General features: G+C 48.6%; 1 protein-coding gene across 2 annotated transcripts in view; it reads right to left on the reverse strand.

The window, feature by feature from the left end:
• Positions 1–1,124: 1,124 nt before the first annotated feature.
• tg (thyroglobulin) overlaps positions 1,125–20,628 on the reverse strand; it is a 19,840-nt gene continuing 336 nt past the window's right edge. The window contains exons 2-48 of one of the 2 annotated variants that reach the window (XM_086312790.1): positions 20,002–20,110; positions 19,727–19,824; positions 18,765–18,920; positions 18,301–18,463; positions 17,234–17,340; positions 16,962–17,105; positions 16,354–16,539; positions 15,726–16,234; positions 15,154–15,538; positions 14,751–14,789; positions 13,980–14,210; positions 13,221–13,325; positions 13,060–13,137; positions 12,856–12,959; positions 12,100–12,211; positions 11,849–12,010; positions 11,485–11,676; positions 11,253–11,380; positions 10,943–11,093; positions 10,338–10,487; positions 9,961–10,104; positions 9,496–9,660; positions 9,265–9,369; positions 9,032–9,141; positions 8,838–8,943; positions 8,561–8,758; positions 8,307–8,477; positions 8,133–8,219; positions 7,159–7,224; positions 6,931–7,068; positions 6,481–6,657; positions 6,232–6,346; positions 6,044–6,123; positions 5,586–5,732; positions 5,381–5,446; positions 5,143–5,277; positions 4,673–5,063; positions 4,406–4,493; positions 4,169–4,319; positions 3,896–4,089; positions 3,594–3,749; positions 3,380–3,517; positions 3,110–3,297; positions 2,924–3,028; positions 2,561–2,701; positions 2,307–2,488; positions 1,125–1,342 (exon numbers count right to left, since the gene is read on the reverse strand). In XM_086312790.1, the coding sequence (XP_086168916.1) occupies positions 1,242–1,342; positions 2,307–2,488; positions 2,561–2,701; positions 2,924–3,028; positions 3,110–3,297; positions 3,380–3,517; positions 3,594–3,749; positions 3,896–4,089; positions 4,169–4,319; positions 4,406–4,493; positions 4,673–5,063; positions 5,143–5,277; positions 5,381–5,446; positions 5,586–5,732; positions 6,044–6,123; positions 6,232–6,346; positions 6,481–6,657; positions 6,931–7,068; positions 7,159–7,224; positions 8,133–8,219; positions 8,307–8,477; positions 8,561–8,758; positions 8,838–8,943; positions 9,032–9,141; positions 9,265–9,369; positions 9,496–9,660; positions 9,961–10,104; positions 10,338–10,487; positions 10,943–11,093; positions 11,253–11,380; positions 11,485–11,676; positions 11,849–12,010; positions 12,100–12,211; positions 12,856–12,959; positions 13,060–13,137; positions 13,221–13,325; positions 13,980–14,210; positions 14,751–14,789; positions 15,154–15,538; positions 15,726–16,234; positions 16,354–16,539; positions 16,962–17,105; positions 17,234–17,340; positions 18,301–18,463; positions 18,765–18,920; positions 19,727–19,824; positions 20,002–20,110 (7,154 nt within the window). In that variant the 3' untranslated portion in view covers positions 1,125–1,241. Of the gene's footprint in view, positions 1,343–2,306; positions 2,489–2,560; positions 2,702–2,923; positions 3,029–3,109; positions 3,298–3,379; positions 3,518–3,593; positions 3,750–3,895; positions 4,090–4,168; positions 4,320–4,405; positions 4,494–4,672; positions 5,064–5,142; positions 5,278–5,380; positions 5,447–5,585; positions 5,733–6,043; positions 6,124–6,231; positions 6,347–6,480; positions 6,658–6,930; positions 7,069–7,158; positions 7,225–8,132; positions 8,220–8,306; positions 8,478–8,560; positions 8,759–8,837; positions 8,944–9,031; positions 9,142–9,264; positions 9,370–9,495; positions 9,661–9,960; positions 10,105–10,337; positions 10,488–10,942; positions 11,094–11,252; positions 11,381–11,484; positions 11,677–11,848; positions 12,011–12,099; positions 12,212–12,855; positions 12,960–13,059; positions 13,138–13,220; positions 13,326–13,979; positions 14,211–14,750; positions 14,790–15,153; positions 15,539–15,725; positions 16,235–16,353; positions 16,540–16,961; positions 17,106–17,233; positions 17,341–18,300; positions 18,464–18,764; positions 18,921–19,726; positions 19,825–20,001; positions 20,111–20,628 lie in introns of those variants that run through there. The other variant, XR_015131624.1, reaches the window with a different exon arrangement.

Raw genomic sequence — 20,628 nt, forward strand, 5'->3', positions numbered from 1 at the left:
GACCTGCGGCTAACAGCGTCGGGTCAGATGCTTACCGTTTTATTCCCCCAGGAATATTTTCCCTGCCTACAAAGAAAAAACAAGCTTTTTATTTTTAGATTTTTTAAATATTAGTGTCATTTAGTTAGTATAACCAATAAGTCTCATGAAAAATAAAGTTACTAAAGCTTTGAGGTAAATGTGGTGCAGTGCGCCCGTGTTCCTCTTTAGACTTGCTTCTGTATCTGTAACTACTAGTTTAATACTGTAACTAGTATTACAGTATTAAACTAAATCAGTACAAACTGAAAGCTGATTTAACTGTAGACTGTATATTAAAGATGGCTGTGGCCACCATCAAGTCAGGATTTAATTTGTGAAACCCCACAGTGAAGTCTTAAAATGTCTACATGCATCATCACGCGCGCAGCTTCACTCCAAACGAGACAACGAGGTGCAAAATAACATTCATGCAGTTTTAGTAACACCGAGGGCGTAAAGACATCAGCAAAGCGTCAACTGAGGTCAAAGGTTGGTGAGAAATGCAGTCGTTTTCACAGATTCACAATCAAACATCTTTAAACAACCAGAGGAGTCGCCCCCTGCTGGCTGTGAGAAAGAATGCAGGTCGTTCCCTTTTTGACATACTGCCTGAAAATTGTGACGCAGTCACAAAATCTTTGTTCTTTGAAACAAAGCTGCACTAAGTGTCCATGTCTCATGTTGCTGCCTGATTCAGGTGAGGTGAACAGGGTGGAGCCGCAGAGCAGCTGACTGTGATTGGCTGATTATCCACAGGTAAACACAGCACACACTCGTCTTACACAGGAAGTCATTGGCCTCACAGGGGTGCGCAACGAAGCAGACGAATGAGTTATGATGTGCTCAAATATGCTAGAACATAAACATATGCTAATATCTGCAGGGGATAAATGACTTATTTATGGGTTTTTCTGCATTAATCTCTGGCACCCGTTCCACAGATGTCTGACACGATTGGACTTTCATGCTACTTTAGCCATGCAAGCCCCTTTTTACCGGAGGCAGAAAGCCTGAGTTAACAAACCTCACACTGAACAAAGCTGGATGACTGAACTCAACTCAACACTGAACCCTGATCAAACGAGAAGCACAGCTGAGAGTTTGAGATGCTTTTTATTAATGATTATGAGCAAAACTGATCAACAGCAACCATCTGAATCAAAGTGAATTATGGGAGATGAAACTGTGAAGTCCCCTTAGTGGGTGATGATGTCATTAGTTTAGCTGTAGGCATCTTTCTCAGTCTGGGGTTGGCTGGATGGAGCAGCCACTGGGGGTTCAGGGGTCAGTGCAGGCTGAACAGGCTCCGCCCCCGATGCACCTGGAAACCAAAGGAAAAAGAAAAGTCAGAAAGATGGTTTCCCTTACTCTCTGCTGCGTCACTGCTCTGAGCTGTGAGTCAAAGTTTACAATGATAATCCGATAAACTCTGTAAAGGTGAAGAAAAGTAGATTTAACAGTGTCACGGGGTCCCCTTCCAGACCTCTCCCGGACAAACACAGGCGTAGTCGGTAAGGTATTAGTGTGGATACTTTATTTGAAATGGCCTCCCCAGTGCATAAAAAGATGGTTGCAAAGACATAAAACTGAGATCCGCGCTACACAGCCTGTATGTTACAACACACTCCCCCTCATATCCGGCTCGCCGTCTCTTATATCCCGTAACCCCTCCCCCTTGGCGTCACCACCAATTCTTTATTCTAACTTTAATCCCCGTCTCCCTCCCCCAGAATTTCTTTTTCATTATACACTCACAAAACATATACATTGATACAGGCTCTCAACTATTTCCCAGAAGTCTACCCGACTTCATATACACATTAACGGCCCACGTAATGAGGCCATTCTCATGACGGTCCAGACACACGTGAACTCATTATTTAAACCCCACACCCCCATACCATCGGCTTGCGTCACCCTGCACGATTGGCGATCCCCCGCACGTCTCCCCGACCGACACCCTTAACAAGTAAGTGGGAACCAAAATCTAGCCACCCCCGATGCGGCTCACAACTTGCTCCTCACCCCTTTTATTCCTCTACTCGGTCGTCAGAAAGATACGCCGCCCCGGGTGCCAAATCGAACTAATGGTGGCGATCTAATGGTGGCGGTGCCATACTCAGCGGACTCTGCCTTGAGACGGGTCACTCCGTCACAAACAGGAAACAGGAAGATTTGAATCGAACAGAGCGCTGAACGAGGCGAAAGGACCTCAGGTGAGACAGCAGAGGAGCAAACTGAGGGCACAGGTGAAACCAGTAGAAACCAGTAGAAATCTCTGTCACCTGTCAGACTCGTCAGTTTGGGTGCCAGTTGGGTCCAGAAGGAGCAGGAGCTCTGACTCAAACCCCGCTGATGATGGAGGTTAGTGCTTAGCTCCAGGTAGGTGGGCGGAGCCTCTGAGGACAGCACTGGCTGCCAGCGGGGCAGAACTGACTCTGCCCACGATTGGGATGGGTTTGGGTTCCTGAGAGCAAAAAAAAAAAATGAATAAATCGGCTCCAGACGCAGGACTCGGAGGTTCGAGCGTTAGCCTCACCCGCTCCGTATGAAGCTGGAGACGTAGGTCATCATGGCAAGAGAGAGGCGCCGATCAGAGGAGGCGAAGCGCTGAGAGCTCATTGGATGATGAGGTGTCCCGAAGGCGAGCTGAACATCCAGAGGAAGGTACACGTCGGCCCTGCAGACACACACAGGAGAGCCTTTTACACCCAACAGCCCCTCTGATGCAGACAGTGTAGGTCACCATCATAACGCTGGGTGAGGTCTGCTGTGAGGAACGGATGGTCCAGGAAGTGACATCCAGGGTTTATCTGTACAACTCCGCCCTCCTTTCAAGTATGTTCTGTGTTAGAGGCGACGGAGGAACATTGATGTTTAGCGTTGAGGTAGAAATGCGCACCTGTTGTGAGCGCTGGAGGCCGGTTGGTGGTACAGGAAGACGCTAGCTCTGTTCTCTGCCCAGTGCCTCGCCATCTGGAGCGTGGGACAGATGATGAACAGGTCTCTGCAAAGCAAACACATGAAAGCGTTCACCAGAAACACGACAACAGTGTGCGTGCGTGCGTGTGTGCGTGTCGGTTCTGACCTGGTGGCGTTGTTGAGCGCTCTGGAGAACAGGTTGTATCCAGCAGCTGAGGGACTGTGATCCAGCGAGTAGAACCACGCCGCCGCCTCCTTCAGCAGCTCATTTCCCGTGGCTCCGCCCAGCGAGCGGCTCAGAGCCTCGTAAAACGCCGTCTTGCTGTCAGCTCTGCCCTGCAGAGACTCAAAGTCCTGATGAAAATTATGCCGCCGTTACTTTCTTAAACTGAACCTCTTGAGTAGATTTACAGGTAGTTTAAGCGTGACCTCTGACCTTTATCTTGCGAGCACGGCTGATCAGACCATCGTGCTCTGATGTTCCCAGCAGCAGGTCCACTCTGTGGAAGGACGACCGAGAGACGGACTGACGGACCGGAGACCAGGACTGAAACGGCCCGCTGACCGCCAACAGCTGCGGGGCGAACACAGCGCAGGTGAGACACGTGACACGAGGACTTGCACCAGCGCAAACTGTCCGGGACGTCTACCTTTGTCTGAGCGGCGTTGAGCGTGTGGACAGATGACGCTCTGAGGCAGGCCGCGAGGTCAGAGGTCACACAGCCGAGCTCCTTGGCCAGATCGAGGGCCTGACGTCTGGAGGTGGACGGAGTCTGAACCAGTGATGGAGAAAACGCTGACCCGCCCTGCAGGAGGAGATAAAAGCGATGAAGAACTTTGAGGTTGGCTCGTGGTCATCGTTCCTCTTCAGAGCATCTGCTCCACTGCTGATAAAACAACTGTTAGTCTCCGCCTGCTGTCTGGAGGAAGGAAGGACGACTCGAGGTCTCACCATCAGCATCATCCTCTGGAACAGAGGACGAGACGAAGACAGGAGGTGAAGGCTGGTGATGTCAGCACCACCACGCTCCGCCCCCACCGTCACTCTGCTGTTGTCTCCGCCCATCAGCCAGATGTGGTCTTTGACCCAGCGCAGCGCTGCCTCCTGGTCCGAGAGGCCGTAGTTACCATGGAGACCAGACTCACCTGGAGAAAGGGGTGGACAGGAGGCCAGGTGAGTCATTTAGCGTGTACGTTTTTCTCTCTTTCTTTGTTTTTAAGTCACCTGTGCTCAGGAATCCCAGCGCCGCCGTCCGGTAACTCGCTGTTACCACGACGATATTACCCATAGCAGCGAGGATGGAGCCATCCAACAGTCCTGGGTTCTCATTGGCTGAAGGGTTGAAGAAGAAAACCAGGACTGGAACACGCCCCCTCTGGTTTAACAGCAAACAACAGAAAAAATGTGATCAAAGAAAATTAAACGTGAATAAATGAAATAACGAGTGCGCTGAGTTTTCACCAGGTCAGCAGGAGTGAAGATGTTGAGGTAGAGACAGTCCTCACTGGAGGCTGCAGAGGCTACGTCACCAGGCTGGATGCAGCTGGGGCTGACGGGTGAAGAGATAAAGATGATCATTGATCGGGTTAATTCATATCTGGAATCTGCCGATGGACAATGCCACTTCCTGTACAGGTGAGGCCGCTGTTTTTCACTATATCCTGGTTGTGGGTGCCTTGGGTGACCACGTGCTGTAGGACAGGCGTTTGTGGTCACACGGGTAGTTACCGTGGTTTGGTGGCGTCCCAGGTTCCCATCCACTCAGCCGGCTGAGCTGCTTCAAAGCGGAGCGATCCTATTGGAGGACGAGCGTACGGGACTCCGAGGAACTGAACGACTGTCCTCCTGTCTGATGCCAGTGCTGTTTCCACGGCGACGCCTTGCAGCACCCCCTGGCCCGGGATAGAAACGGACGTCTGTGACAGCTCTGAGAAAACACCGCGTCTCAGGTACACCTGGGGGGCGGGCTCTCTCACGACCAGTCGACAGGAAGACGAGGCGGGGGATTCAGGGGCGGAGCTTAGGCCACAGACTATTGTGTCAGGGTACAGAACGCAGCGCGTGGCGGACTCCACCTCACTGAGTGACACAGCTGCACAAGACTCCGCCTCCTGGCAGGCTGATGGGAAGCAGAGCAGAGTCAGGATCTGACAGTGAGGTACACCAAAGAGTAGTTAAAAACCCCCACATATGGTTACCATGGAGACACCAGTCCCTGGTCATATCTCTGTCATTGGCGACATCACCGCTCACGTGGATGACATCATAGGTAGAGAGAGATGGGTCGACGAGGACTGAAGAGTCGGCGAGGAGACTCCAGTCGTCCAGCGAAACTGTGAAAAATACTCAGGGGTGAGCGATAAAAGAAGTAATGGCAGTACTTTAAGTACTTTTGACAGTATTACTGCGAGTATCTGCATGTGGGTGGAGTCTTACTGTTGGTTTTGGTCGGTGGCAGGCTGAACGGAGGACAGAGAGCAGGAGACGAACTCCACTGATTCACTGCAAAGCAGAACACAGCCTTTATTCACACAGAGCTTCGCCTCCTTCAGCCTCATGTTCAGATAAACTGAAGGCCTGCTGCCTTAAAGTGTGTGTGTGTGTGTGTGTGTGTGTGTGTGTGTGTGTGTGTTTTCAGTACCGGGTTTCTGGTACCAGCCAAAGGGGTCCGGTGTGGTCTTCACTGCTGATGGTCTGCAGTCCTGAGTCCTCCAGGTCGTCACGTCGTCTTCGCTGCAGGTCTGAACCCCGAGACTAATCAGAGCTAAACACACCACATCAGAGCCTCCTGCACACACACACACACACACACACACACACACACACACACACACACACACACACACACACACACACACACCAGCGTTGATGTCCCTCATTTTGCCTGCTCTTTGCCGACGTTGTGCACAGAGTGGGTCTGACTGGTCTGACTCCACTGAGGTGAATAATTTACTGGATGCTCGTCGTGTTATATTCAGTTTACTGAGGTCACAGACGGCTTAAGCTGTAAGACTTCTACAAAGTCATGTTGCAACCAGAAGAGTTACCGTTATAAAGTATGAAGATTAAAAAACAACGCTCATACAGCTTTATGGATACCTCTGGATTTGGTGTCACCGACAAAGCCGACGCCACGGCAGCAGGGATCCTCGTCGCAACGGCGCTCGCACTCCATGAACCTGCAGCAGATCCAACACACTGAGGTTTTACTATTTAAAGTATTTTCTGAAACCTTTCAACACGAGACCAAACACATTTTGTTGTGTGTGTGTGTGTGTGTGGGTTACCCCTCAGACAGCGGTGTGTTTTCTCCCAGGCTGACTCGGCTGCGTACAGAGTAAGAAACCATCTTCTTGAAGGAAACCCTCTCATAGAAGCTCTTCACTGGTCCAGACAGAGCGACTAAATGCACACACACACACACACACACACACACACACACACACACACACACACACACACACACACACGGTGTTTAAAAACAGCAGGAGCAGCTATGAAGTCATGACAGTGACTCTCTGAGCTCCCCTCTTTACCCTTCTTGCTGTAGGTGTTGTTGGGCGCTCTGTCCAGCAGGGGGCTGCAGGGTCGTCTCAGAGGTTTATCGTAAGCTCCACAAACTCTGCTGTCCGGATACAACGAGCAGCTGAAGAAACCTGCTGAGTCAGCATCTCTGAGGTCAGCAACCGAGCACTGCGGCTCCTCGTCACAACCTGAAACCACACAGCGTCTCAGGACTGATGGAGGAAACCGCCGACGTGATGCCAGCGTGACCTGAAAGACTGAGGCAGCTGTCCCGACACAGGCACTAACCCGTCCGAGCATTTTTCAGGGGTTCCAGCGTATAAACAGCATGGCTAATGACCTCCACATGCAGAGAACTGAAGCTGCTACATTATTGGTCAATTGGACTTTTACAACAAGCAGAACCCAGAAAACCAGAATCTCCATTTTTGTATTCAGGACGAGAAGACAGCTTCACATACGCGTGAGACACCAGAGCTGTGCCTGCTGGGAGTTGTAGTTGTTCTTGTTGAGCCAGAAGGAGAGAGCGGGGAGCTTCCTCTGAGGATCCACGAGAACGTCGTCCTCAGACAGAGACGCAAACTTCAGCTGAACTGAAGCTGCAACACAAACAGAGCCCATAAAAGCATCAGTGACACGTCGCCAACCATCCAACAGAAACTTCAGACTTTTGCTCTGTTTGTACAAACCGTCCAGAGGAGGGCTGAGCTCAGCTGCAGCACACGAAGAAGAACCAGAACCGCCGTCGGCCGAAGCTGCATCACAACAACAAACAAGCAGAACTGAGACAAACAGTGTCGTCAGCGAGTGACTTAAACAAATTATTTTAGCACATTTTTGAGTCTTTCTGAGAGAATAACAGTAAGTGACAGTCGCCTCAGTTTTATTTTGAAACTTTAGTTGTCCCTTCCTGTCTCATGGTTTCATTACTGGATAGCTCTTTGTGGTGGTCCTTTTTGATCTGAGAACTGATAATCATTTCTAATATCTGGTCTACCTGTTCCATAGGGGGCGCTCTTGAGCTTGTTTAAGTTTATTCAGCCATCACTGCTGTTTCAGTATAAATACATATGTATATACATAGTGGGCACTTTTCACAGCTTCACTGTTTCACAGATTTTTTTTGGTGCAATTTTGCACATTTTTTTTTTTTTCACAGCACATTGTGTTTTGCGTCCTGATTGGCTGTAGACCATTTTCAATCAGTCTCGTGCCGTGTCTCCTGTACAGTACAGAATCCACCCAGCTTGTCAAATTTACATAAATCTTCGCTAGCAGAAGACGACAAACACAACAGTGTCGACGTCAAAGGATTATAAGGCGCGTTAAGTGAAACCAAACAGTCACGTAACTCAAACTTTGCTCAACTCGTTCAGTACTGCCAGTCTGGTCTTTTTTTCTTGCAGGTGTAAATAATTATTCTGGTGTAATTGTAGCCAGTTTCTCCCACAGCAGCTCTGCTTCCTCAGAGAGGAGCTCGTCCTGCAGCTGGTTTATAGCCAGTCCTGCTCTGGAGATCTGCTGTGGCCTGTGGTTCACCCAGCTCACAGAATGAGGACCGCCTCTCTATCAGACACCCGACAGCAGAGCTGGAGAGACAGCTGATCATAGGTCTCTGTATGCATTTGTCATGAAGTGCTAAAATATGTCCTCTAACAGGTACCAGTGTTCAGGTAGATGGCTTGGAAGCTGATGATGGAGGCCTGATAGTCCTTCCTGTTCTTGCTGCCAGCTGGCAGAGCAGAATCAGCTGGAAGGAGGAAACAGGAAGTGCTTTAGTCGCGTGGTTACCTGTTTTATGAGTGACGGATTTTAGCCGTGACTTGATTTTTCTTACTGATGGTGAACTCCTGTCCTCCAAAGTCAAACATGAAGCTGCGCTGCTGCTCGTTGTAGGTAAGCCCCGCCCCGCAAGTGCGTTTGGCCGCTCCCTGACCAATCACATCCCAGTCCCGGTCCCCGCACGTCAGCACTGATGGAGCTCTCAACCAGCCACAGAGTAGGGACCCTGACAGAGAGAAGACGACACGAGGCGCTCTCATTCATCAGCTATCACCTGTCCGTGTCTCCATGGTCTCCATGGTAACATACCTCCCTCCAGGCTGTTCTGGTTGAGGATGAATCCGTCGCAGCAGGTGTCGCGGCTGCAGCCGTCCTGACAGAAACGATGAGCGTCGGAAAGAGAGGTCCGCCTGGAGGAGAACACCTGAGTCCTGAACACACCTGAGACCGCCTTCATCATCCTCATCCTCACAAAACTGTGCTGCTGCTGCGAGGAAAACTCTGCACCTGAAGCACACACACCAGACTGAGCACACAGGTACACGCAGCTGCAGCACACCTCACATGGCTCTGATGATAGCAGTACCTTTCTTCCTGATGACCAGCAGATCTGAAGCTCCGCCCCTCACTCTCAGATAGCAGCTTAGCGAATCAAACAGCTCAGCCTGAGCATTACCCAGAAAACCTCTGGACTAAAAAAAATTTGTGTTTATTTATGTAAATCTGTTATTTCTAAGGATGTGTGTTTATGTGTGTGTGCAGGTGTGTGTAGGTGTGTACCTGCTGGGAGGTGTTGCAGTGTGTGTTCAGGCTGTGTGTGCTGTACAGTTCACACTGAGTCTGGCTGTTGAACAGCGCCACATGGTGGCAGGAAGGCTGTGCTGCACACGCTGTGAGAGAAACAGCAGCAGTGTTGATGAGTTTTTACACCACAAACCAAAAATCCTCCAGAGTTACAGGTCAGATCGCTGAGGCTGGATCCAGAGCAGGAAAATAAGAGACACGTGCATTACCCCGGACACAGGCAGGGAGGTCAGAGGTCATCGTCTGCAGCACTTCAGCATCTGCAGCTCCAACAATCAGGTCTGATGTGGGAACAGCTTGAAACCTGCTGAGGACTGCAACACGCAACACACACACACACACACACACACACACACACACACACACACACACACACTAAAGAGAACGCTCAAAAACAAACTTGTGAACAGCTGCTCTCTGATTGGCTGCTACATCTTCACCTGAGCACTCGTCATCAGTCAGAACCTTGTCACTGCTGCTCCACTCGAGCTCCACCCCCTCGCTGTTGAAGCACCTCCACCTGCCCGCGAGGACATCCGGCTGCGCTGGCAGGAAGTCACCTCGCTGCGAACACCGCAGGCCCCGCCTCTGGCACTCGGTCACACCTGATGCACGCATACACAAACACAAAGTGTTCGACACTCACGCGTCTCTCTATTAAGGTTTGATGGTCAGACTTAAGAGATCTTTAACGAGTTTGTAAAACATGCAGTTTTCAATACTTTTAGAATAAAATGACAGAAATATTTTGAGCCATCTGAGGAAGATAGAATGAAACATGAATATAATAAACACATTAACAGGAAGTGGCTTCATGATGTAGTTTAAACTTTCGCCTAAAACACGAAATCTCCCGGTTTGGTTTCAGTCACGTAATAAATGAATCCTGGTTTAAAAACACTCACATTCCTTGACAGATGATGCTCCAGCAGGTGACGACCCTGTGGGACACCTGTTGCAGAAGTCCCGCCCCTCTTCGTCCTGATAGGTCCCCTGAAGACACAGATGACACACCCCCTCCTGGGAGAAACTGCCAGCAGGACAAACGACTGGAAACAGAGAAACTAGACTGAGTTACGGGACAAACAGACGACTGCAGAGACGGGGGGGCACACCTCTTACCGAGCTCCAGGTGAAGACACACCTGATTTTATTCTGATATAAGCCACAAGGATCAAACGTGGCTCAAACTATGGGCACCAAAGTTTGAGTGAAGGAGATCCCACACTCTGAAACACTCTGCGGTCCAGAGTCTGGATGTCTGAGCTGAACAGAGACTCACCACAGCCCTCGCTGTCGCTGTCCAGATGGTAACCACGGGAACAGCCGAAGCTCGGTGTAGTCACAGAAACCAGTTTGGGCTCTGATGACAACACGGAGCGCAGAATTCCCTGAAGTCCCTCCAGAAGTCTGGACTCATTCAGGAAGACACCTGCAATAATAAAAATAAACTCAAAATGTAATTTTATGAGAAAAAAGTTTTCTAGAATAAAACCAAATTTGTAGCCATTTAAACGATTTCACTCATTGTGCTAAACTTTAGACCCTGTGATGCCATCAAAGGTCGTAACAGGTCAACAGGTCGTTGAATTGAAATTTAAATACTCGATGAGCTAAAAAGTTTCCAGTGGATGTCTCCGTCTTATTTACATGCTTTTATTCTTGGGCTCAACTAGAGCAGCTTTGCGTCGTCCTCGATTTGAAATGAGCTGTTTAAGCTCCTCCCAACTGTCTCCTGATTGGCTATTAAATGTAAATGTCAGGGTTGAAAAGAATATGAGTTTGACCTCTGCGCTAAAAAAAACAGTGAAATCATGTGAAAGTCCAAAAACAAATGGGTCACAGTGGTTATGGCCATCTTTTGTATACAGTCTATGGTCTGCTCACCAACGTCATGGAGGTCTGGGAGGTCAGAGGTCGGGAGGTCATAGAGAGCAGCGCTCCATCTCACCATCAACCTCAGCGAGTCGTCACCGTCACACTGCAGAGTCACCGAGGAGTCGTCACATAGCGACACAGCGCGGCCTGATGAGGGAAGCTACACACACACACACACACACACACACACACACACACACACACACGCACACACACACAATGAGACCTGCATTCTGCATCACCAACACTAGAGAAAATGAATATACAGACTGTAAACAGTCAGTATTAGGAAAAGAAGGCATAGTGCAGGTAAGGTCACCTGTGCAGAACAGAGCCCCCTGCTGGTCATTGTGTTGAACAGCAGAGACTGTAACCGGCTGATCTGAGAGCAGGCCGAGGGCAACACCCAGAGCTGCGTGGAGGACACGGACTGCGGAGGCCGAGAGACTGAACAACAGAATAAAGGTTGATTTTAAAAAGAGCAAAATAGAAAACGGGTTTGCTTAAAAGCAGTGTAGCCCTTCAAGGGGGTCAGAGGTCAGGCGTCTCACTTTGACAGGCTCCGCTCAGCGGCTTCTGGTCTCCATCCCATCTCCGACTCGCAGTCTCACACAGGAAACTGCTGATAGCAAGTGAGTTCTGGTAGCCATGGTAACAAGTAAGGTCACAGCTCTGGCGTCCATCAGCTGGTGGGCGGCACACCAGCGCACCATGGGTAATGATGGGGGTGGGGCACAGAGGACCTGGAGAAGGCATATACCATCAGAGCCAAGCCACTTCCTGTTGATCCTACGGTTACTGTGATAGTAACAATTCACGCAGAGGGCGCTGATGAGCTGCGAGTGAGGTTCATCAACGCAAACTGACACAGGAAGGAAATGCACCATCCCGCCACAGAGCTTAGCTAGTTCTTACGGTCACATGATGGCGTGCGGCCTGTCTGTCGAGATGTTCTCGTCCCGCCCACTTCTTGTCCATTCTCGGAGACACACCAGCAGGAAGTGACATCACACTGAAGAGGAGCGAAGGAGCCATCAGGGCGACACTGGAGTCCTTGTAGCTGACACCAGCTGGGACCTGAACGCACCACACAGTTTGCAGCGTTAAACAAGACAGTGAATGCATCACTAAGAGGAGTGTGTGTGTGTGTGTGTGTGTGTGTGTACATGTCAGCTGTCCTGTTGCGTTTGGTGTTGCCGTTTGTATCGTCCCTCCAGTCAGAGGGTTCACACACCAGCCTGCAGCGCCCCCTGTCTGCAGCACCGAGAAACGACCGTCCTGAAACAAACATGCACACACACACACACACACACACACACACACACACACACACACACACACACAGAGTTTAGATGGTTACAGTTAGAGCTTATTTATTTATATAGCACATTTAATCACAACAGGAGCGTTGACCAAAGTGCTGCACAAGAATACAACATACCTAATAAAATAACACCAAATATGAATTAACAAATAACTCTCATGCTGTATTAAAAGCCAGTAAATAAAAATGTGTTTTCAGATAAGAGTAAGAGCCCTCAGATGAAATCCAACTTTATCTAAGTAAAGGCAGTTTGAGCAGCTGAAGGTTGGAAAACACTGAAAGCTACTTTCAGCTGCTCTCCTGCCACAGACGTCAGCTCCGCATCTTTGATTTTGTTTTCACCGGACGCCCTTCCTGACAACACCCCAACGAGGATTTGAGTCTCCGGCTGGAATCCAACCAGAAAGTATTTTTCTTGGTTTGTTTCTCTACAAAAGTCATATTCAGTGGTTTCAGTGGTTTCACTGGTCTTTACGCCCCACCTGCAGTAGCTCTGTTGTTCTCATCAGAATCTCACAGTTGCTGAGACAGATGTGACAAAGTTTAATCCCTGTCAGCTTGCTGGGAAAAGGGTGTATGCATGTTTGTGGGCTAATACCTGCTCACAGGTTGGGTGGTAAGGTGAGGAGATGGTGATGTCAGAGCCTTTCATCCAACCGGAGAGCAGGGAGCGAGCCTTTGCTCTCTGACAGCGAGTCAAACCTGCAGGGAAACAAACACACAAAGGTTATGATTGCAACAAAGACTGAGGTGGATAAGTGAACTTTGTGTGTGTGTGTGTGTGTGTGTGTGTGTGTCTTACATTTGGGCAGGCTGAGCGAGCGGCTGGTCAGAGAATCAGAGATGTACTGTCCGTCTTCATCGACACACCAACACTGACCTGAAAAACACATTTATTCTGTAAAAAAGTGTGTGTGTGTGTGTGTGTGTGTGTGTGTGTGTGTGTGTGTCAGAGAGACAGACCTGTGCTGTGGTAACACTGCGTGAGCAGCCAGCGTCCGTCGGCGTCACACTGAGGAGTAAACGGCTGGTACGAGCGACGCTGACGAGGCAGCAGCATCTGAACAGCTGAGCAGGAAGAAGACCAGCGTCAGTGCGACGACACGAAGGCGGGACACGCCTCTTTGTTTATTCAGATAATTAAGGAAAATGTGCTCGAGGAACGTTTTCTCTGTCTTTCAGCTCTTTGTCATTTTGTTCATCTGGATCCTTTGAGGCCTTTTTTAAAATTGTGCTTGTGTGACTCTCGGTGTGACCCGAAACTCTGGCTGATTGTGACCCACACCCAGTTTCACACCTTGGCTCAGGCGACTAGAGGATCATCAGGGGTCCTTTTGTCCCTCTGTGGGGGGTCACTCCCACTAGGTTTAAATCTGGGACTCTCCACCATTTGACCTTAGAACTGAAGAAGCTTCTCGGATGAGAGGTGAAACGTCTTCAAGCAACTTAAAGAAGTCCAGACGCTTTTCTTTGCAAGCTCCTTAGACTTGTGTGACTCTCGTTTAACCCTGGAGAACCAATGGGGTCGGCTCCAGGGTTAAAAACCTGAACATGGTTCAGGTCCAGTTAGAAAATGATCAAACTTTTCTTTTGTTTTGTTGTTTTAGTGCCTTGAGAACAGTTCCTGGGACTACAGGAAGCACGACCGTAACTACATTTTTATTCCACAATAAAAGTATTTTTATATATTGATTTAAATCCTTTTGAAAGTCTGTGACTCACTGGAGAAAGCAGCCAATCGCAGAGCAGCTCTGGGGCGCCTCAGTAGCGTCTCAGAAACTTGCAGTTCCTCCTCTGATTGGCTGATCTGGAGTTCCTCACGGGTCAGACGCAGACCTTCGGCCAGTAGGAATCCATATCCCAGAGGGATGTGGGAGGAGTTAGAGAGCGAGACGATGCTCTTCACTTCTTGTCTGAAGGTCTCGACCTCGGCCGACGCCTGCGAGCACCGACCTGCAGAGACCACAACAGACTCGTCCAGACGGTGGAGGACAAAAACTGCCAAAATCAAAACTAAATAACTAACTCATCAAATAAATGTATGTCACATGACCTAAAAATGACTTTTTATCACTTTAGTGCGACATAAGCTGACATTTACTTTTATTTATCTTTGTTTTCATTTATAGAACATTTATCGTTTATAAATACTTTTGTATTTCTGTATTTTTTCACTGTTTTCTATTTATTTTTTAAAACATTCTTTGTTCTTTTTGCCTGATTTGCAACAAACGTATCGACAGACACGTCGTTCAGTCAGACGACAGCGAGAGAGATGAAGCGCCGAGTTAAAATAACTGTAACCGCCTGACTGTGAGTCAGGAAATTTAAACAATCCAAGAAAGAAAGAAAGAAAATTCACGTGAAAGACAAAGTTCATTAAGCACAAAAACAATTTGTCACATAAATGAATGAAACAGTTTATGTTTAATGTCCCAAAATTGAGGCTGAACTTTGGGTCTGATTGGACTCAGGCGTCAGGTTTGATCTGACCTGCAGAGGATCGAAGCGTCTCTGCTTTTCTCTCTGGACCTGAAACGAAACAACAGAGCATCCTGTAACTTTGTGAACACAAAGTATAAAATACAAAAAACCCAAAACAAGACAAAACCGGATCTTTACAGAAGAACTACTTATAGTTTAGAACTGCTGCAATCTGAGTTTTTTCAAGGTAAAACTCTTGAAGCACTGCTGGAGGAAAAAGCGAGTCCGTGGTTAGAGCGTCCGTGCACAGCAGCTGCTCAGAATTCAATCTGATGATGAGCGAGTGTTTAATGATCGCCTGCTGCTTTTACGCTTCTTCTTGCACTTTAAAAAGATTTATTTTTCTTCCTGTTTTTTTATTCCAACATAAAAAATACAAATATCTCTGAGCTGAAATATTTCTGAGTCTTACAGGTGACAGCGCCCCCTGCTGGCCCGACAGTCATTGTCTTCCCCTCAGTGTCCACGCAGAAGCACCGTGAGCCAACGCACTGCAGCGGCAGGAAGTCTCCATCCCGCGAGCACGCCGGGATGTGGATTTCAGCACTGGCCGCCATGTTCGATCTCACCTCGAGGGCCGCCGCTCGCGCTCTCTCACAGGGGGACGGACAGCGAGGTCGTCGAGTGACGGTCTGAGACCCCTTCACCTCCCGCCCCTGAGGGTCAACACACCAACACTCTGCACCCTGACACTGGACCTCCTGGAAAGCACCGCTCTGTGTGCAGCTGGGAACAAAGATGGCCGCCAGGTCATCGTCATCATCCGTGGAGCAGGAGCGCAGCAGAGGAGTGAGGACCTGGAAAATATCAACATTTTTAAGTGATGATGGAGAGAAACTAGATGCGCACGAGTCACCAGAAGATGATGGGATGAACTGGATCGGCAGGTTAGACGCTGATGTTGTTCCAGCTTCTCTTTAAAAGCAGAACCAGGCAGGATGTTCAGGTGTGTGTCACAAATGCACGGCAGCGTAAAAACGTCACCTGTTCCACGGAGGCAGACTGAGAGCTGCTGAGACCCGTCAGCGTCTGCTGGAGGGTGGAGAGGAAGGCGGGGTCCTCCAGGGCTCTGCTGACAGATTGGACCAGGTCCTGGTTCCGCTGCAGGCGGACAGCGAGGCTCTGAGAGGACGGCGGGTCCAGACTGAGAGCTCCCCGAGATCCCACCGCCCCACTGAAGTTGAAAGCTGCTGCGTTTTTCAGGAACTTCCCTCCGAACAGATTCTCCTGGAAGCGCCGGGGGGAGGAGCGAGTCAGAGCCTGCAGAGCCCCGCCCACAGAGGGGAACAGGCCATGCAGGACTTTGACCAGCTGAGACAGAAAAGAGGTGGGGTCAGAGTCCACTGGGAGGAGGTCCCTGAGAGGCTGGAGGAGGGAGAGACAGGAGGCTGGAGGGCTACCAGAGGAGGCCTGAAAAGGAGGCTCAACGGGACCAGAGAAGAGACGGGACAGAGCCAGACGGCGCTGAGAGCGGCAGTCAGCCGGACCTGAACCTGGAGGAGGAGAAAAGATAAACGAGATAAGGCATCAGGAGCTCTGAAGACAGATGCAGAAACTGAGACAAATGAGAAGAAGTGTAAGAAAAATTTGGACACAGAGCTCAAACACTCACTGCAGGTCAGGGAGTCTCCGTGCTGCCGAGTCCCAGGAAGCTCTCTCCCCGCAGGGTCAACGCACCAGCACTGCCCCCCCTGCTGGCACTGTTTGGAGGCGAAGGCTCCTCCGCTCTCACAGGATGGGATGAATACGCTGTTCGCCTCCATCGCTGCTCGCCGCTCCTCCTCACAGGGAGATGGGCCTGAGACAGAGAGCAGGATGGGTGGAGGTCACATGCGTGTTTAGACCAGTGTTATCTGATCCAGCCGTCACCTCCTTCTACACTTTTTAAAACGAGATGATGCACGAACAGCAAACTTTCCATGAAGCCGTTCCATTCTACCTCCAACACTGCCAGTGGAGGAGGAAAGCTCTGATATCGCAGCAAGGTGTTTGTCCAGGTGCAACAATGGCCTGACCTCCACAACAACATGAAACACTCGCCTGACTTACACAGTTGGACACGTCACAGTTAACCTACAATAAAACTACTTTAAACTAAATCACAGTCCAAACCAATCCAGCTAACCCAACCAGCTCTGACCAGTGTCTCCACCGTACAGCAGCCATAACTCAGTTTGAAAAGATTGAACCAGCAGGAGACGTTTTTCTAAATAATTTTACATCTGAAGTGTCCGGTGAGGGCGAGGCGGACTCCCAGCATCCTCCTCTGCAGGACTCGGTAGATGTTGGTTTGAGAGAAGGAGTGACCGGAGCGAAGACCAGAGAACGCCGAGTCGTACACCTCAGACAGGAGGAGCTCCACACCTGGGCAGAAAGAGCACACCTTCATCACAGTCACCGCTGTTATCATCATCATCCTTACGGACCTGATGATTCTGTCTGATGAAGATTTTCTTGATGAATAAATAAATTTTGTTAGTTTGAGTGTGTACCTGTGTTCTCCAGCTCTCGGCCTCGGCTGTCTGAGCAGAAGCAGTAGGAGGAAACCAGCGGGAAAAACTTCCTGAAGCTGCTGAACGTCTCAAAGGCTTCTGGAAACCTGAAACAACAAACACACTCACAGCACCACTTCCTGTTTTATTTTGAAATCTTTGTTTTGTTGCACAGGGGGCTTTAATTCCACCAGTTGTTCTTTTCACCACCAGTTTTCTGCACCACCCGTCACTCTGCTTTCCCATGTTTTCATGTTTGGCTTTGTTTCCCTCACTGTCCCGTTATGATCTTTTATATGCACTATATGACCTCAGACATGGATTCAAGGGTTTTCTGCTCTCTACTGTCTGACTTGTCTCACACTGTTGGTGTAGACATGAGGACACGACTTCAATAAAACCATCACTGATCCTTTAACCACAGCAGGAAACATTCTTTCAAAAGGATTAATGTTGCTAACAGGAGTTCAGCTCACAAGATCACTTAAAGTTTAATGAAATAAACAAAAGCAGCTGCAGGACCAGCTAAAGCTCCGCCTGCAGGTCGCAGGAGATCCAGTCCAAAAGCATGATGACGTCAGCAGCTGCTGCTTTCAGTTTAAACGCCAACCTTCAACGTTAATTTTGAACTAGTGTCACGTCTTCAAAGCCGCAGCAACAGGACGCTCATTGTTACTGTACCTATAATATTTACATAATAATCATCTTTACATATTTATGTTTCATATTTACAGAGATGATAAAAACATGAAACTGATCAAATGTGGAAAGAAGCCAAGACAACTGCACAGGCGCACAAGCTCCGCCCTCACCCAGCGCCCGCCTCCTGGTCCTTTCTGGCTCTGATGGAAGCATCATTTCCAAAATCTCATCAAGTTTTATTCAATAAGAACTAAAACAGCGACTGAGACCATAAACTCATCAGGAGGATGAGTGAGGTCACAGATCATGTGACCAGTCGGCTCATCACTGTTTACAGAGCAAGACTTAAAATGCTTCCAGGCATCATCGCATTTGTGTGAAGGTGCAGGCAGGTGTGCGGGCAGGTGTGCAGGCAGGTACGTTACCTGTTGAAGGCGTGCAGCAGGTCCAGCTCTGTTCTGTCTGTGGTGTTGATGAATTGACACTGGACCGGGAGGAAGCTGCCATCTTCAGCACACTGAGGAGGAGAAGACGACCTGGAGGAGCTGTGAAGGAGCCGCCTGGACCTCACTTCACAGCCGCCGGGACCTGAAGGTCAGAGGTCAGCAGGTCGATGAGTCTGATGATCTCAGACAATCCAGCAAACGCAGTTTAACAGAAATCAGAGCAGGAGGCGGGAGGAGGAGACAGAGTAACAGGTTTGTATAAGCTGGTAAGTTAAAAACTTGGTGTTCAGATAAACAAAGATTAGCCACATGCACCACGTGCTTTAAACTTCATTCCAGCTTCCAGTGAAGAGAGAAAACAGCCCACAGAGCTCCAGCAACACCCGAACACTCAGAGCTGCAGCGCTAAGCAGCCGATTTCACACCCACTCTGGAAAACTTACAGCGGCGGGGCCTCCCGTCTTGTCTGGTCCCGTAGAGCTCCATGCCGTCCTGATCCACACACCAGCACTGCCCCCTGCTGGAGTCACACTGAACTGGCTCAAAGAGGCCTGAAGGTGAACACCGCAGGACGGCCTGCAGCTGGCAGGGAGACGGGCCTGCGCACACAGACTCGCGTTACTGTTCCTCCTCCTAACTTCTTGTTCTTGGTGTCTTGTATGCTCTTTTGTTCCACTGACTGCTTCTCTGAATGGAGATCCGTGAATTTCTTATTCTTCATCTTCTGTTTTTATTTATATAGATTGAAATTTTTATAAAGTGTCAATTTTAACTGCGATAATAGCAAAATAGCTCATCCCACATAAACTCTGCTATTTTAAATTTGTTTTATGTCGCATACCGCTTGCTCTTATGTTGCTTTTATTATTCTGCTGTGTTGTTGAGTGTTCTGAAAGGCACAAATAAAATGTATTATTATTAAAAAATAAAAAAAGGAGAAGAAAGCAGGATATTATTAAGAAAAATGTGTTTAGGATTGTAAATTTGTGTATATAAAATCCAAATGTCCTTTAATCCTTTAATGATTATAAATAAAAGATTCTCAGAGCTTCATTTTCCTGAAGGTAAATATTGAAATATGCAAGAAAAAACACGTTAAGAAAGATTACAGTAATGTTTAAGCTACTTATGTTTATTTTTATATGAATGAGCAATTTTCAAAAGTATGACGTAATTTGTTTTATTATTATTTTTATACTTTCCTACTTTATAGCTTATTTGGGCCTGTCTGTGCTGTTATATGTTCATTTATTTTCCACACAATTATAATTATTACCATCATACATCTCCAGCACGAGAATTAAACGTGATGTTAAGAGCAGAGAAGAAGGTTTACAGCTGATTTCCAGACTTCCTGCATCATGTGATCTGTGATGTCAGACGTGTGTGTTTTGGTGTTTCTCACAATGAGGAGCTGAGCCGCTGGTTCGAGTCCCAGTGACCTCCTGACCTTCAGTGTCGACACACCAACACTCCTGACCCCGCCCACTGCACTGCACAGGTCTACACACACACGCGCACACACACAGAAACTGTTAATCTGGCTGGTAAAAATAAAACGTTTGAGGCTGTTCGTGCTTCATAAGTTGAACTTTTTAAATATTATGAGCGTTCATATTGTGGCTCAGAGGTGCTGCTGATATTTCTTCATCACGATTATAAAAAAAACAAATCCAGCACCTGAAGCTGCCGTCCTCAGTGCAGTGAGGGATCTCATCTCGCTCTTTGGCAACAGCGACGCCTCTCAGCAGCTCACATCGGCTCAGTGTCTCTGACTCCAGCTGGTACTCTGAACAACGACAGGAAACATCGTCATCAATAAACAGCAACAGGAAGGACAGAGGAGCGCCTTCAGCAGCGCCGTCTGTCCAACCGTGACGGGGACGACGTGCAAAACAGGGAAAATGCTAAAAACACAGAAGAAGGCTTTAAGTGGATTTGCCTGAACTTTGATTACAGTTCACCTGAAAAATAATTTGAGGTGAAAATCTGCCACAGCCTGGTTCTGATAGAGGTTAACAGAAGGAAGGAGCTGTGCTGAAAGCCAGAAGCAGAGAGTTACTGCAGTCGTCCACATCTCGCTAACAACCGGCTCTCTGCTGTTCACTGTCAGTAACACTAAACCTTGTGTTCTGTAACAGCCATAAACACTGATTTAAACGTTGATAAACGAGCACCTGCAGCAGGTGAGACTGCTGGATCCACAGTCTGATTAAAAGGTGGATCTGAATTTTGGTAGAATACGTCCTTTTGGACAGTTCAGCTGTGCCCGTCTGTCCTTAAAATCTAATCTCAGTTTCACCTCCC

This window comes from Aulonocara sp. 'chitande type north' Nkhata Bay, linkage group LG11 (assembly GCF_057382095.1).
Source record: "Aulonocara sp. 'chitande type north' Nkhata Bay isolate Kocher_YH1m ecotype deep benthic linkage group LG11, A_spYH_male_GT1.1, whole genome shotgun sequence".
NCBI classification, from domain to species: Eukaryota; Metazoa; Chordata; class Actinopteri; order Cichliformes; family Cichlidae; genus Aulonocara; species Aulonocara sp. 'chitande type north' Nkhata Bay.